Raw genomic sequence first — 16,950 nt, forward strand, 5'->3', positions numbered from 1 at the left:
TAACCTTGGCTGTCCTGGAACTCGCTCTGTAGACCAGGCTGGTCAAACTCAGAGATCTGGCTGCCTTTGCCTCCCTGGTGCTGGGATTAAAGATGTGTGCCATAACGGCCCAGCGGGGGCTTTTTATTTTTTATGAGTTCTGGAGGTCAAACTCAGGTCCTCTCCATACTGAATTTGGTTTTTGCTATTCTCGTTTAGAGATAGGGTCTGTCTGTATAACCGGGGCTGTGCTTAAGTGCACGATGATCCTCCAAGGGCTGGGATTTCATACCACAGGCCAGGCTCTAGAGCTTGTCTTGGGTATTCAAATTTCATATGCTTGGACCACTCAGCAGGGGGTGGGAAGGGGTGGAGCGATAGACAAAAGCATCTGTTCCTGTTCCTGTCCTGTCCAGGACAGTGCCAGGGACCCCAGTTCTCAGGAGACCAGCCTTTGCTAGTGCAGATGCTCTTGGCCAGAAGAGGCAGTGTCATGGCCACCTCTGACGTCCAGATCCTCAGTTGTCCCATCGGGAAGCTAGACCAGGGCAGGCAGGGGTCTTGCTGACAACTGTGTAGGTGGGCAGAGCTGTTTCTGTTTGCAGAGGTGATGTGAGGGGAAGCAGTCCCGCCTGGCACCCTTGCTGGGACAGGCCTGCTGTCTGCAGAGACGCCACTGTGGCACAAGCCCTGTCTGCCATAGCCCACACGGGGTGGTGACTGCAAGTTTCCTGACGAGGGTTTTGTGACTTTAAAAGCTGAGCATGCTTTTGGGGAATTAAATGCTGAAGGACGCCTGACGATGGGCTGGAAAACGGCCCCTGCTGCAGTTCGTTCCCGGCGATTTGCCCTCCTAAATTGAAACATCATTTTCTTTGTTTTTCTTTTGACAGACATGTGGTTTCCTCTTGAGGAGGAGGAAGGAGCTACAGAATGTTGTGCTGTGTCTGAAGGGCACTCAGGAAGAGATGCTCAGAAGCAGGTTGGGAGGTAGGCTGTCAGGGTCTGCCCCATGGGAAGAAGGGCAGAGGGTCCAAAGACCTCTAGTGACCTGGTGACGGGTGCTTGTGGCTGATCCAGGGGGCTGGGATGAAGTCAGAACTGGGGCACCTTTGGGTCACTGGTCACCTCAGTCTCTGGCTCTAGACGGTGGACAGCAGGGCAGAGAACGGTGGCTTCAGCTCTGAGGCCCATAGCTGCATCCAAGCCTAGGCCACTGACCTTGACTGGGGCTCGGGCGAAGCAGAGAGGGAAGTCACCTTGCTCCTACGACTCCCTGGAGAGTCGCTGGCTTGGTGTCCCGCATCCCAGGGCTTTAGAGACACAGGTCTCTCTAGACAGGCTGTAGTGTCACACGCGCAGGGCAAAGGAGGGCATGGGGGGGGGGGGTCCTGTGGAGCAGTGATCTGCTTACTGTATCCAGTAAATCACTGGACAGCGTGCAGCGGCTGTTTCTGTGGGTGTTGCTGGTGTACTGGGCACAGACTTGGCATGCATCGTCAGGGCAGGAGTTGACCTCTGATGCCCCTTCCTGTGGCTTGATTTCTTCAGGAAAGAGGGAGCAGTTGGCCAGGTGAGAAGGTAGGCTATGCTAGCAAAGGACTGGGATAACCCAGGAGGAGACAGACCAGGATGGGGCTGTGCCATGTCCCGCATTGCCCAGCCGGGTCCACATAAGGGAGCAGGGGGCCCAGCCACTAAGGATGGACAGCCACAGTTCTGAAGTCAGGAGGCGGGAGTTTCTGTAATGGAGTAAGCCCTCCTAGGGATGCCTTCCGTGTGAGCCAATGGTCAGCTGCTCTGGGCCTCCTCAGCAGCCAGTATACCCCTTAGTGGCAATTGTGAAATTCCCTCCAACTACCCTTCCATCCCAATGCTGGGGAGGACTAGGCAAGAAGGACCTCTTCACTTTGCAGTGCCATGAGAATCTGACCTGAGGTTGGCCATGCTGGGTGACATAGTTGCCCCCAGTTCCTGCCTTCACAGAAATCTATCGCAGGCTTCCATAGGCCTGAGAATAGTATGGATAGAGCAGAGGGTTCTCAAAGAGCATTTGAGCAGAGTCCCTTCCTGAGTCCCACAGGACTCCACCTCAACTCAGGGCTAAGTCCCAGGGCCTGCTGGAAGGGGCCCCATGAACGAGCTATTCAGAGTTGGTATGGAGAGTTTTATTGATGTCAGTAGCTATAGGGCTCACATGGACCCGTTCCCAACTCCAGGCTGTCTAGGAATAGAGGATGTGGTCCCTAGGTGAGGCAGCGTGAACTTCCGTTCAGGGGAGGGTAGGCTTCCCTCCTTTATGTCCACGGGCCAGGAGTGGCCTCTAGCTTAGAGCTTCTGGGTGAGCTTCGGGGACACGGGGCCGCTGGCTGTCCCCCTTCGCCAAGACTCGCAGGTGTTTGAAGGTGGTGGGCAGCCTGTGGCCCAGGAACGGAGGCGTGGTCACGTCACAGATCATGACCACATACTCCCCTGTGAGAGATGGGGAAGATTGTCCTCAGGCGAGTGTGGCCACTGTGTCCTCACTGTCCCCTGGGCATCTCAGTCCTGTCATCTCTTCCTGCCACTGTTCTCTTTGGGTCCCTACACTAGGCCGCTAGGCTGGACTGCCGTCCTGAGGGTGGGTGTTTGGAGCAGGGCAGCCAACTTTTCAGACTCAGGCATCCCGGAGAGTGAGCTAAGTGGTGGTATTGGGAGAGACCAGATGTGTGGACAGCCCTGGGGGGGGAGGGTGTGTGTCAAACCACAGAGACCCCAGCTCCCAACTGCTAATTAGGCCACGTGGCTGAGTCTTTTTGTAAATCCTGGCCGACATTGTTTGTGGAGAAAACACATTGATTTTTCTCTAAATGTTTAATAGCTGGGCCTCTAAAGGTTTGAGGTGCCTGGTGGGGTCCTGAGGCCCTGGGTCGGGGGCTGGGGGAGGGAAAGGCTGGGGGAACCAGAGGAGGGAAAGTCTGGGGGGCCGGGGGAAGGAAAGACTTGGGGCTGGGAGAGGGAAAGGCTGGGGGGCTGGGGGAGGGAAAGACTTGGGGGCTGGGAGAGGGAAAGGCTGGGGGGCTGGGGGAGGGAAAGGCTGGGGGGAACCAGAGGAGGGAAAGGCTGAGGGGCTGGGGGAGGGAAAGGCAGGGGGGCTGGGGGAGGGAAAGGCAGGGGGGCTGGGGGAGGGAAAGGCAGGGGGGCTGGGGAGGAAAAGGCTGGGGGAGGGAAAGCACTTTTCCTTTCCATAGTCTGTAAACTGTCTGGAGAGCTTCAAAGTTGGAGAAACCATAAAAAAGAAAATAAGAAATAACAAAAAAGGAAGTTGCCATAGAAACGGCCCTCTCTCCTTCCCCTGAGCCCGCTGGGGCTGGCACCAGAGTGTGGAAAAAGCTCCTTGGCTGGCCCAGGCTCACACCAGGAATGTGGCCGCAGCTGAAACTGGGCTGGAGCAGGCTCCCACCACCGGGTACAGCAGAGCCCAGCTGAGTGACATTCCAGCCACTGAGCAGAGTGGTTTCCCCTCCATTCTGGCTAGGCTGAGGCTGTGCCTTCCTGGACAGGATGAGATTGGGCCTGGGGGCTGGAGGAATTTGCTTGGCCGTGGGTCAGTTTCTTCAGAGAAACTGGCTCTAAGAGGCCCACGAGCTGGGGCTAGGGTACTTGGGGAGGGGGACGCACATCCTACCAGGAGAGCACCGGCAGCGGGCCAGGCTCTCTGGCAGCTGGAAGAAAAGCCCTGCATAGCGACGCCAGAGTGTTCCCAAGCAGCCCATCTCTAGGCGTTCCCAGGAACATGCAGCTGCACCAGCCTGGCCAAGGGTGCTGGCCTGGGGAGCCAGTGTGAGCTCACGGCCGTGGCTACAGAACCAGGCCACAGGCCTGATCTGACCCTGTTCCTGGGGCCTGTCCCCATCAGATGCAAGAGACTGGCCTGAGAAGTGCTGGCCAGTGCGTGCGCTGAAGGCCTGGCCCTGACCCCACATTGTTCATCTGTGGGCTCTTGCTGAGGGGCTTAGCTGTCACTTGGCCTTACCCAGTGTGGAACCTTCAGTCCCTAGAGCTACCACACAACTACAAATCAGGCCTGGAGTTCTGCTGGCAGAGGCCCTGGAACTAAAAGGTTCTTCTCACTCACTGTCCAGAGATGAGGAGATGGGGGTGGGGGCTTCCCCCAGGGTCAACCTACAGGCTCTGCAGGGGCTGCATGAGTGAGGGTGCTCAATTCACTCCTCCCTGTTCTAGACTCTTTTTTTGATACAAGGTTTCTCTGTGTATTTCTAACTGTCTTGGAACTTGGTCTGTTGGCCAGGCTAGCCTCGAACTCAAGAGGTCTACCTGCCTCTGCCTTCCAAGTGCTGGGATTAAAAGCGTGCACCGCCACCACCACTGCCCAACTCGAGGCTCTTTTTAGTAGCGCCCACTAGCAGAGCTGCAAGCCCAGGCTCACCCTGACCTCAAGGCCCTGCCAGAGCTGTGAGTGTCGGATTTCTTAGGCTTCCCATGACCCTCTGTGAGATGAGTCTGGACCACGCAGCCTATTGGCTTCCCACCAGGATCCTAGAGATGCTGGAACAAGGGTAAGTTTTGGGGACAGGCAGACAAGCGTGCATGTCGGCTACAAGAGCCTGGGCACTTTTAGGGGATGGAACTTGTCTAGAGAAGTCACCTCTGTCTTGTGTTCTGATGAAGTAAAGGCCTTGGCTTCTCTGGCTCTCTGGCATGGAGAGGAGAACCCAGGTTTGACTGCTTCCCCAAGGCTGAGAGCAACTTTACAAGAGGGGCCCTGGTCCAAAGGCCTCCTACCCAGGCCCAGCTTCGGTACTGCCTGGTCCCTGGGAATCACAACTCTTAAGAAGCCCTGGACCGGTGGCTGGAGAGATGGCTCAGAGGAATAGAGCACTGGCTGCTCTTCCAGAGGTCCTGAGTTCAATTCCCAGCAACCACATGGTGGCTCACAACCATCTGTAATAAGATCTGGTGTCCTCTTCTGTACTGCAGGATACATGAAGGAAGAAACCTACATACATAATAAATAAAAATCTTTAAAAAAAAAAAAAAAAGAAGCCCTGGACCAATGACCCTTTTCCCAAGCCTTGGGCTCTGCTGGCTGAGACCCTAGAGTCACAGATTCCTCTTGCTGTCCTAAGGGGATGCTGGGTAGACCAACAGGCGGGGATTCTGTGCTAGGACACATGAGGGCCTGGAAGTGGCTTGTGATTTTCCCCCTTCCGGTCCACACACCTCCACCCACCTCTGGGATGCCTAAGCATATGCCTTCCCTGGACCCCAACACACACAAGGCCTGTATTGGCGGGGAGCAGTGTCTGTCCCCCAGTTTGCCTCTGCCTTTGTAAGTACAGTGATGAGCTTCTTTGAGGGTCACACCAAAATGCCTACCTAGATATGCAGCTGTCGATGGCTCTACTGTGGTCCCGTCAGGCCTGTGGGGAGAAGAGGAGCTCTTGAGTGTTCTGCCCAGGCCTCTCTGTGTGTTCATTTCACCCCAACCAAAGGCAGCAGTTCTGGGGCAGAAGCTGGGCCCCAGGTCATCAGAGCCTCTGGTGCCTACCCATGGGTGTCATGCCTTCTCTGAGGTTCCCCTCTATCTTCCACAGCTGTGTCTGGCTATGGTGTCTACTCTTGGAGGGCTCTCCCAAGCAGCCCGTTCCTGACTCTTTGCACTGTAGGCCTCCACTGATAGAGCTCTGTCTGATGCCTCATAATCCCAGAATTGCTGGGCAAGTGTGTGGCAACTGCCCAGTGACCCTGGCCAGTCTTGCCTCCTCAGAACCAAGGTCTGGCTTTTGGGATGCGAGAGGCTCCTATACTCAGCCGAGCACAGGATGGAGGAGTTAGGAGCTGGTCGGAGAACAGCTGAGGTCTGGACCAGACCTCAGCTTGGAGGTTACGGAGGAACACACCTATCTTTCAGGGAGAAGTGACTCAAGGGGCTGGGGAGGAGATGGCTCAGGCAGTAAAGCCCTTACTTTGTAAACATAGGGACCCGAGTTCAATCCCCAGGACCCTGTAAAAATGTCAGACATGGTGGACTGTGTTTGTAACCCCAGCTCTGGTGAGGTGGAAGCAGAAGAATCCTGGGGCCATCCAGTCTGGCCTGATTGGTGAGCTCCAGACCAACGTTGTCCTCTGGTTTACACATACTTTTACACACACACACACACACACACACGGGGGGGGGGGGGTAACAAGGCTGAGGCACCCATGTGATTCCTCAGGGTGGGAGAAAAAGGGACAGACCAAGACAAAGGTAGGAAAGAGGTCCCAGTCTGGAGCCCCTTTCCCAGACTCTGCTATGGCTCCTGTGTCTGGGAGATGGAGACCTTCACAGCTGTCCACGGGATCCATGAGAACCCTGTGGGATTCCCAGTAGGTGCGGCCCATATGACATATGCTTCAAGCTTAAGTTCAAGTCCTGCATGGGGCCCAGGGCCCACACCCTCAGGATCCGAACACGGCCAACCAGCTTTCCCAGGTGAGGAGGACCTCACAAGGCCCTGCTGAATGTGGCCAGTACATGTGGGAAAATGGGTCCCTCTGGCAATCCTGGTTTGGGGTCTCTGAATGAACTGGGTTTTCAGCCTCTTCTCTTTCCTGATGAGAGGAAGAGGATGCTGGCTCCGTGTAGACACCTGGCCTCAATCCCAGATGTGTTGAGCTGGGCTGCATACTGAATGATAGGTCCCCATGGACGAGGAGGAGCCTCAAAACTCCAGCCGCTTGGGGCTCCTCCCTGACCCTGGCCCTCCATCTGGGGCAGTCTGTTTCCTGTCGCTAGTGGCCCAGGGTGGCCCACGGCCAGTGCAGACCCAGGGACAGTGTGGACAGTCCCTGTCCAGGTGGGGCTGAAGGGACCGGCAGGTTCTGATCCCTTGACAAACTTAAAGACCACATGCCTGGTTTGGGTAATAAAAAATTAAAGACAAAAGATTTTAAAATGACTTCATTTTAAGTAGGGAAAACAGGCCTGGGCTGGGCCCCAAGAGTACCTTAAAGGGGAAGAGATAAATAATTTAGCAGCAGGAATAACTAGAGGCTGTCAGGCTGCCAGCTTTAAGAGAAATAAAGGGGAGTTACAAGAATCTTGAGAGTTCTGAGAGTTTTTAGAGGGCCCCGGGGCTTTAAGGAGGCCAGACAGAGCCAGGCAGGAGCTGGCGTCAGAGCTGGTGGTTCACTGGGCAGTGGAAGACATTTGGTGGTCAGGCCGGAGGCCAAGTCTCAGGGAGACCTGAGAAATGGTCTGAGAGAAGTGGGCCACTGAGCCCGGTGGTGGTGGCGCACACCTTTAGTCCCAGCACTCAGGATCTCTGTGAGTTAGAGGCCAGCCTGCTCTACAGAGTGGATTTCGGGACAACCAAGGCTACACACACACACACACACACACACACACACAAATCCTGTCTTGAAAAACAAAAGAACAAACAAAAAGAATTGGGCCAGTCTATGGTTCCTGGTGGCTTTGAGGGAGAGGACCCACTGGGTTAGGTAGGATCAGAATGCACATTGTGGACTCAGCAGGAGGTTTAGACCAGAGATCTGGTAGACATTTCGAGACTTGTGTTGCCAACCCTGGGCAGAGAGGGACCAGAAGCTGGGCTTGCATCCTTGAGTAAACTCGCAAGACCCTCCTTTCTGCATGACCTACTTAAGAGTTTTTTCCAATTTTCCTTTTACTCTTTTGAGACAGAGTCTCATGTATCCTGGGCTAGCTTCGAACTGGCTATATAGATAGGGATGGTTTTGAACTCCTCATCCTCCTTCCTCCACCTCCAGAGTGCTGGGATTGTATGTGTACACCAGCCCAGTTTGTGAGGTAGCAAGCATTGAACCCAGGACTGGGCAAACATGCTACCAACTACATCTCCATTCCTCTGTTTTGAAATGAGGTCTGTGAAGCCCAAGCTGACCTGGACTACTGAGTGTTGGGATCTTAGGAATGCATCAGCATACTTGGCTTCTTCGTGTTTTTGATTGGGACTCCTGGTGTGAATTTTTATTTCCATTTAAATTTTTTAAATTTTGCTTTAATTAAAAAGTTTGGTGGTGGTGTCTCATGCCTTTAATCCCAGCCCTTGGGAAGCAGAGATAGGCAGATCTCTATGAGCTTGAGGCTAGCCTGGTCTACAGAGTGAGTTCCAGGACTGCCAGAAATACACACAGAGAAACCTCTGTCTCGAAAAACCAAAACCAAAAAAAGAAAAAAAAAGTTTGAATCCCAGCATTTAGAAGGTGAAGGCAAGAGAATTAGGAGTTCAAGCAGCCTGGGCAATCTGAAGCCCTATCTAAAACAGACAAGGCTGGCAGTGGGCGAAAGCGTTTGATCCTGTACAACGTGACTGACAACCCTTGGACCCCATGATGGAAAGAGAATTGACTGACGGCTACGACTTGTCCTTTGACCCCCACACTCACGCTGTGGCACGTGCCCACACTCTCACATCACACAACACAATAATAATAATAGTAGGGCCAGGCGGTGGTGGCGCACGCCTTTAATCCCAGCACTCGGGAGGCAGAGGCAGGCGGATCTCTGTGAGTTCGAGGCCAGCCTGGTCTACAAGAGCTAGTTCCAGGACGGGAACCAAAAAAGCTACAGAGAAACCCTGTCTCGAAAAAATCAAAGTAATAATAACTTTTTTGTTTGTTTTTCGAGACAGGGTTTCTCTGTGTAGCAGCCCTAGCTGTCCTGAAACTGGCTGTGTAGATCAGGCTGGCCTTGAACTCACAGAGATCTGCCTGCCTCTGCCTTCTGGGTGCTGGGATGAAAGCCATGCGCCACCACCGTCCGGCAATAATACTTTTTTTTTTTAAAGCACAACACAAGAAGCTTGGCCATCACTTCCTGTTCCCGCCCGCTCTCTCCTTTGGAGTCCAGCTCCCTTTGTGCTCTCATCTCTCGACTCTCGGGATGATCTGAAGGCCAGCTCTTGGTTGGCACAGCTTCTGGATGATCCTGGAGATGAGTGTGGTATCTAGGGCCCCACACATACGGGGTCTGTGTTCCTGACCGAACTGAGCCCCAGTGGTCCCTGCAAATTTGACTTGACGTCTTAACACCTGCCAGGACTCTGCCTGCCCTTTAACCTTTCCTAGAGAGCATAGAGTCTCTTATCAGTGACGCTCCTCTTTCCCACCTCATTTCTTTGGCTTTGATTGAATTTGAACTAACTTTCTTTCTTTCTTTCTTTCTTTCTTTCTTTCTTTCTTTCTTTCTTTCTTTTTCTTTCTTTCTCTTTCTTTCTTCCTTTCTTTCTTCCTTTCTTTCTCTTATGAGACAAGGTTTCTCTGTGAAGCCCTGGCTGTCCTGGAACTTGCGCTGTAGACCAGACTGGCCTCAAACACAGAGATCCACCTACCTCTGCCTCCCAAGTGCTGGTATTAACAGTGTTCAACACCGAAACCCAGCTGACCATTTTCCTCATTATGGGCTGTATCCCCATACCATTTGCCTGCCTGCTGACTTATTTGGTAGCATGGGGGCAGAGCAGAGAGCCTCCAGAGCACTAACGCTCCTTGCTGAGCTGCACCCTCAGCTCTTCCCGATCTTTCCTCAGACTCCAGACACTGAATTATGCCCTGTTGAGGTCTTCATATTGTGTCCATTGAAATGTTCTTGATGGTTACTTGCTTAGAGAAGGTGCCTTCCATCTGAGTTTTGCTTTCAGGACGTCTTGGGCGTGGTTTAAGTTCAGGTTAACTATTCTGAACTACTAGGGGAACTCTGCTAGTACCCTGTGTATCTCGAGGTCTCCAGCTGGGTGTCGCCACCCTGCATACGGGTGGCCCTGTCTTGCTCTGCACATACTGACCTTGGCTCAACCGACTGACTCTGAAGCTTACTTTTTCTTTTTAGTTTTTCGAGACAGGGTTTCTCTGTGTAGCCCTGGCTGTCCTGGAACTCTCTGTAGACCAGGCTGGCCTCAAACGCAGAGATCCTCCTGCTTCTGCCTCCCTTGTTGCTGGGATTAAAGGTGTGCACCACCAAGCCCAGCTGTGGGGTTCACTCTTTACCCTTCCCAGGCTCTCAGCTCCATCTCCTCCCCCCAGGAGACTCCCACACTTGCCAGGGTTCCCTTCCCAACACTACAGCCGCAAGGTTCACCCTGATCGTTTTCCCTCTACCCTTCTTTGACTGACTTCCAGTAGCTCTCATATCTTTTCTGATTTTCAGCTGCTGCTTCTTTATTTCTGAGGGGACAAGTCCCATCCCACATATTCTGTCTTGGCTGGAAGGAGAAACTGTTCCAGAGGGATGAGGGAGCCCAGCTAGTACCAATTGATGTTCTGAGAGTTGAGCAGATGGGATGCGTGCCAGCTCTCAGTGAAGCCCAGGCTTGGGAAGTGCCCCAAACACCTGGCATGGTCCAAGGATGTACGTCTGAAGGCAGGTGCTTCTCTGCAGAGAGGAGAACTCTGATGCTTGCTCCCAGAGGCCATTCGATGGACATGCTCATGCTTGCCCAGAATTCTACTGCCAGCCAGAGAGACCCTGTGAAGCCTGCTACAAGCTACAGGTTACAGATCCAGGGGCCATGGGGTGATTACAGAGCAGGGTGACTAGTAAGTATTCCTCTGTCTTTCCTCTCAAGACCACATGGTGCTCCTGATTCCAGGCTAGAGGGAAAGTTGCAGGGGGATGCAAGATGCAGGTTCCTACATCTCTGAGGAACCTATTTGAACCTCAGGGTCAAGGCCAGGTTAAGGCCAGGAGCCTGGGTAGATGCCTCGTCCTGGGATTCTCAGGGGCTGAATGCAGCCAAGCCCCCATACTAACAGACCGTGTTGGTTTAAAGAGCTTCAGAGTCCAGAGCCAACCAAGACACAAACTGGGAAAAATTGCCACCTCAGGGCAGCTCTCCAAAAAACCAGGCCAGGCCACCCTTAGCATGAGCCCCCAGCACTTCTGTAACCCCCTGGGACTCCAAACCAAAGTTCCAAAATTAGAACCATCAGCCAGAGCAGTGTGTGTGTGTGTGTGTGTGTGTGTACATGTGCACTGACCTGGCCAGTGACATTTGTGCTCTTACAGCCAGGGTGCTGACTCCGGTTCTGTAATCCCTTCTCCCGGACACAGGCCAGGGCAGGAACCCCAGCACATAGGCTAGACTGGCTCTGGAGTCACATTGCCATATGCCACTCCCATGAGGCCCCAAACAGAGGCTGAGCCATGGGTGGCTGTGGCTGTTTCCCAGGTCACAGAGCTCTGCCCCAGGTGGGAAGCCCAGCTCTTTGACCCTGTTTGGAGAGGGAAGGGTTAAGGTTGCTGTCCTGGGTCTCCTTTCCCCAGCGCTGGCCGGCAGGAAGCAGCCTGCTGTGAGCGTGAGATTAGGCCTCTAGGACAGGCGCAGCCAGGGCCAGCTGCTCCCTCCAGGCCCTCACACCTGCCCCGGTCTGTTTCTCCTGCGTAGACAGACAGGGCTCAGTTTTCAGTCCTTGAAACTTTCTAGAGGAAGCTGGAAAGGTGGCTCAGTAGTTAGGAGTAGTTGTGCTGCTCTTTCCTGGGACTGGAGTCTGGTTCTCAGCATCCACATCAGGTGCCCCACACCTGCCTATAACTCAGCTCCAGAGGATGTGACACCCTTTTCTGGACTATGCTGGCAACCTCACATATGTTCACAGAGAGACACACACGTGTGCGCGCATGCACACACACACAAATATTTAAAAAATAAACTTACTAAAAGAAAGGAAGGGCCCAGGAATCTCTTAATTATTCCTCGCTCTCCTAGAAGGGCTTTGCTCGGAGTAACAGAGGTCCATAATGGGCCTGGCAGCAAGGGCCTCAGGATCCCAGGACACAGCCCCTACTCCATCTTGTCCTTTCACTCCGGTGCCTACACAAGGGTCTAACCATCCTCCAGGCTGCTCAGTCCCTGTCTCTGGAGTTCTGATCTTCCTCCCTGGGGCAGACCCAGCCACAGCACACCCGTGTTTCCTGGAGCTATGCTATGGGGGCCTCAACCCGGTGCTCTGCTCTTGCCGTTCAGCTGTGCCCTGCGGTCAGGAGGGAGCTCAGACCCTAGGAGGGCACAGATGAGCTTCAACAGAGCTGGGGAAGGGACCAGGCGGTGCCTGTGCTGTTACAACCACAACTTGTGAGTCTCTGAGTCTATTAGAGACTGTTCAAAGTCATTTGCCCCAGAGGCAGGCGCATTTCTGTGAGTTCAAGGCTAGCCTGGTTTACGGAGCTAATTCCAGGACAGACAGACAGACAGACAGCCAGGTCTACACAGAGGGAAACAAAAAGCATTTGCTTGAGGAGTCTCCCAGCATGGCTTGTGAGGGAAGCAGAGGGGAGAAAGGCACCCCTGGAATGAGCCAGGCACGTGGCATTATGGCATCAAGAGGCTGGGGGTGTCGGGGCGGCAAGGTGGGACTGAGGTGGGCAGCGAGGAGATGTGAGACGAATTCCTTGTTTCACCCCCACATCCCACAGCCTGATGTCTCATTGGCTGGTGTAAGAGAACTGTGCTCTACGGCTGTGAGTCTATGGGCTACAGGCCTGGGGTGTGATGTGTCTCTGTCGGCTGCATGGCGGCCTCACTGGCCAGACCTTCCTCAGTTTGTCACATGTGCAGGGCTCATGCTACCCTGCCTCATGTTGTTTCGGGCTCCAAGCCAGCGGTTGGCTGGGTTCTTGCCCAAAATGTCTTGGTGCTCTAGTGGGCTACGGCCAGAGGCTACTCGCAGGGTTGCTCTCGTGAGGCAGCCTTGCCTGTGACATCATTTGAAGCCCCAGTTCAGGACAGGTGGGAACCTTGGGAGCTAGCATCTCCTTACCACCAGTGGTTGCCGCTTCCTTCAAGTCCAGTGTTAGGGGCACAGTGGCCACCTACAGTCAGCTCAGGAGGCTGTAGGCTGCCAAACAACTATCTTTTCAAGTATATAAAAAAAATTAATTGACTCCATCTGTGTTGGCCTAATGACTGATTAAATGACTAATCATGGAAGTCTTAATTAAAACCGTTTTTCTCGGAACTGAGGAGGGAGGAGAGGCTCTGACAGTCCCCAGCATGTGTCAGGCTTTGGGTGAGCAGGCGAGAGACACCAGCGTGCAGTTAGGCCCAAGGTCATCTGCCAGAACTTTCCACCTCCACCACTGGGTGATCGGATGTGTCAATGTCGATATGTCTCGGCACCTTCACTGATGGAGTTTCAGGCAGTTGCATGCCGTTAGGGATTCTGGGGGAGATGTAACCAGAGCCATTTTCCTATTGTATGGGATGTTCATGTGCGGCTGGACAAATTCACAGCCACACTTATATAAATCAAGTCCTTTTTTTTTTTTTTTGCAGCTGACACGATTTCACATCGTCCAGGACTGACAGGGCCCTTTGTCATGTAGTGAAATTCCATAACATGCGTGGAATGTCTCTGGTCTCTGCAGGAATGCAGCAAGGGGCCCAGGACAGAAACATGTTCAGTCCCAGGAACGCTGGCAGGAGCCGCCACTGTTCCCACTTCTGCCTACCTCTCTCTGCTGCTGGGGTGTACCTATCCATGATCCTGTCCTTCCTCGGAAGAGTGTTGGTCTGGCTTTGGGTATTAAGACAGAGATCAGGCTCTGAGAACATGAAAAGCCTACCTACAGACTAAGAAGGACCCCTTTCCTAGAGCTCGGGAACCCTGCCCTGACCCACCTCTCCCTGTCATTCATCCCTTCCAGGCCTGGACCCTAACCTCCTCTGTGCCACTAGCAGCCTCACTGGAGTCTGGAGGTCAAGGGCTCCTTGCACTCAAAGACTGGACTCTGAAGTTGTCTACCCATGCAGGGCCCTAGGATGTGGGCGCTCTCCTCCCTTACTGCCATGCCTGGTGAGTATCCCACAGGCCCCACGTCTGCCGGAGGGCAGAGGAGTGAGGCGGGCACCAACCTGTGCCCACAGGACCTTGCTCATGCCAAGCCTCCCTTCCCTACCAAAGCAGCTACTTTGAGGCGGCACAAAGGGACATTTTTGTAGCCAGAGGAGATGTTCCCGCACGATGCCTGTAAACAGGCCCTCCAAGTGCTGTGCTCTTACGTCAGTTAGACCCCATGCTCCCCTGCACTGCTCTGAACTGCAGGGTGGCGTGTCATTCTCAGTCTTTGCCGGGGTGGAGGAGCGTGTCATTACTCAGTCCTTTTGTCTGAAGCCTCTGGATGACAGTACTGACTCCTGGCTCTGACTCGGGCCAACCTAATCAATGAGATTGTCTCAGGTTTCAGTAGTCACCAGCTGGTGGCCAGAGTCCGTCTCTCCCCAGAACCTAGAAGCCCAGAGTATTTTCTGCAGGCCATAGGGATAAGGGTATGGGTCCGGTTGTGTGCTGGACAGTTTTACGTCAACTTGCAACAAGTTAGAGTTATCTGGAAGGTGGGAACCGAGATTGAGAAAACACCTCCATAAGATCCAGTTGTAGGGCATTTTCTTTTTTCTTTTGTCTTTTCAAGACAGGGTTTCTCTGTGTAACCCTGTCTGTCTATAGAGTAAGTTGTTTTTTTTGTTTTGTTTTGTTTTTTTTTTTTGTTTTTTCGAGACAGGGTTTCTCTGTGGCTTTGGAGCCTGTCCTGGAACTAGCTCTTGTAGACCAGGCTGGTCTCGAACTCACAGAGATCCGCCTGCCTCTGCCTCCCAAGTGCTGGGATTAAAGGCGTGCGCCACCACCGCCCGGCTTTTTTTTTTTTCGAGACAGGGTTTCTCCATAGCTTCTGGGTCCTGTCCCGGAACTAGCTCATGTAGACCAGGCTGGCCTCGAACTCACAGAGATCCGCCTGCCTCTGCCTCCCGAGTGCTGGGATTAAAGGCGTGCGCCACCACCGCCTGACTTACAGAGTAAGTTCTATAGAACAGACTGGCCTCAAACTCACAGAGATCTTCCTGTCTCTGCCTCTCAAGTCCTGGTAGTAAAAGTGTGCACCACCACCGCCCAGTGGACACTTTTTAAATTAGTGATTGATGTGTGTTCTATCAGAAAGCAGGCTGAGCAAGCCATAGGGAGCAAGCCAGGAAACAGCACCCTTCCATGGCCTCTGCATCCGCTCCCGTCTCCAAATTCCTGCTGTTTCACTTTCTGTCCTGAGTTCCTCCAGTGATGAACAGTGATGTGGAAGTGTGAGCCAAATAAACCCTTCCTCCCCAACCTGCTTTCTGATCATGGTGTTTCACCACAGTCACCGGAGCCCTGACTAAGACACTGGAGTTTGAGCAACAGCGATGTCCTCAGGGATGGGATACGATCCCAGCATGTCCTGGGCCCAGTGCTGACATCATTCCTGAATACCGTCGGCAGGAACACTGCCTGCTCTTATCTCGCACTTGGATCACTCTTGGTGGGACGGCAGCTCCCTGAACTTCTCAGCTTCTCCTCCCACAACCTTTGACCTTGAACTACCTATGGTTAAACACCCAGAGGCTGTAATGTAACTGCTGTCTAGCACCGACCAACACACAGCCACCACTGGCCTTGACAGCTGGTTTGGCTACGTGGTAGGCCTGGGCCACAGCGAGGTCAAAAAGGTTGGGTAGCCTCACTTGAGCCGAATTAAGTGAAAGCCAGGTTTCTGTGCTGGGGTGGAAGGGTTTCCAGAGAGCTACATGTGGCTTCCAGTTCAGCCAGCACCGTCCAGCAAGTGTGAGGGAGTTCTCTCCCGAGGCCCTGGCAGGTTGAGGTGGCACGCAGTGGTGGCAGTGTCTGAGAGTTGTAGCCATCTTCTGTGCTCACCTTGGCTGACTGAAATTCTTCCCTTGGTATCTTGGCTGCAGAGCTCGAAGGAAGATTAGTAACTATGACCCAGGGTGGCGGCCAGTTCAGCTGGGTTAGGCAGGGACAGGGGATGTGGCCCTGCAGGCCTACTTCTCTATAGACTAGCTATAGAAAGTAGGAGTTCCTTGGGGGCTGGAGAGATGGCCCAGTGGTTAAGAGAACTGGCTGTTCTTCCAGAGGATCTGGGTTCAACTCCCAGCATCCACCTCCAGGGGATCTAACACCTTCACACAGACATATATAGAGGCAAAAGGCCAATGCACTTAAAATGGGAAAAAAATAAATAAAAAAATGTGAAAGTAGGGAATCCAAATAATCACAACCAGACCCGGCTGGGGCAGCCTAGAAAAGTCAGACCAGGGGTTTGCTCGTGACTCAGTGGCTGTGTTAGGTTGGGAGCGATAAGAACATCCTGGCAGAAAATGGCAAATGTTGGGTCATAGATCTCAAGGTGTTCCTGATAGTTGGGCAGTAGTAGGCCAACAAGCGGAACCAGGTGGGGTTGCGGCCTATGAAAGGTCTGAGTGGTTTATATGATCCTCACTCTGTGAGGTCAGAGGTGGTACGATGTCAGAGTGACCTGGGGAGCACTCCAGATCTGGTCTTTATTGGCAAGGTTTGAGTCTCGATGACTCAGATCACAAGAGTCCCACCTCCTTCTGTACCTCAACAAAAGTTCCAGGTTCCTAACCCAGAGTGGCCCCTCGCTCTTCCCCTCCTACCTATCAGGGTGTGTGGGCCTGAGCCTCTGCCCAGCTGAGAGGCTCCGCCCAGGTGAGAGGCTCCGCCCAGGTGAGAGGCTCCGCCCAGGTGAGCGGCTCCGCCTAGGTGAGAGGCTCGGGTCAGAAGTACACCCCCATGATGCAACTGGACTCTCATACTCCTGGTTTGCAGAGCCAGGCAAGGCTGCTGGAAAGGATAACTGTCCTAGAATCCTGGAAGGTAGGCTTTTTCGGTCGAGGGATTTAAGGATCTGGTACCCAAACCACAGGAGGGTGGCAGAACCCTTTGATTGCCGGAGATGCTGGAGACACAGTGCGGATAGACTCCGCCCACGGCTCCCACATTCTTTTCTAGGGAACGGGTTGAACTCTCAGAGAGATTAAGGGTCTTCAGGGGACAAAACTGAGAAGCCCTGGACAGTATCTTGAGGTAAGCATTGAGGACAGCATTTGCATGGTGAGGATGGCCAGGTCAGAAGACAGGAGACTTCACGGCCCTGAGAAC

General features: G+C 53.5%; 1 protein-coding gene across 1 annotated transcript in view; it reads right to left on the reverse strand.

The window, feature by feature from the left end:
- Positions 1-2,286: 2,286 nt before the first annotated feature.
- Morn1 (MORN repeat containing 1) overlaps positions 2,287-16,950 on the reverse strand; it is a 58,968-nt gene continuing 44,304 nt past the window's right edge. The window contains exons 13-14 of the mRNA XM_057785095.1: positions 5,359-5,402; positions 2,287-2,451 (exon numbers count right to left, since the gene is read on the reverse strand). Coding sequence (XP_057641078.1) covers positions 2,303-2,451; positions 5,359-5,402 — 193 coding nt within the window. The 3' untranslated portion in view covers positions 2,287-2,302. The remainder of the gene's footprint in view (positions 2,452-5,358; positions 5,403-16,950) is intronic.

The sequence above is a fragment of the Chionomys nivalis genome, chromosome 11, assembly GCF_950005125.1.
Source record: "Chionomys nivalis chromosome 11, mChiNiv1.1, whole genome shotgun sequence".
In the NCBI taxonomy this organism is placed as follows: Eukaryota; Metazoa; Chordata; class Mammalia; order Rodentia; family Cricetidae; genus Chionomys; species Chionomys nivalis.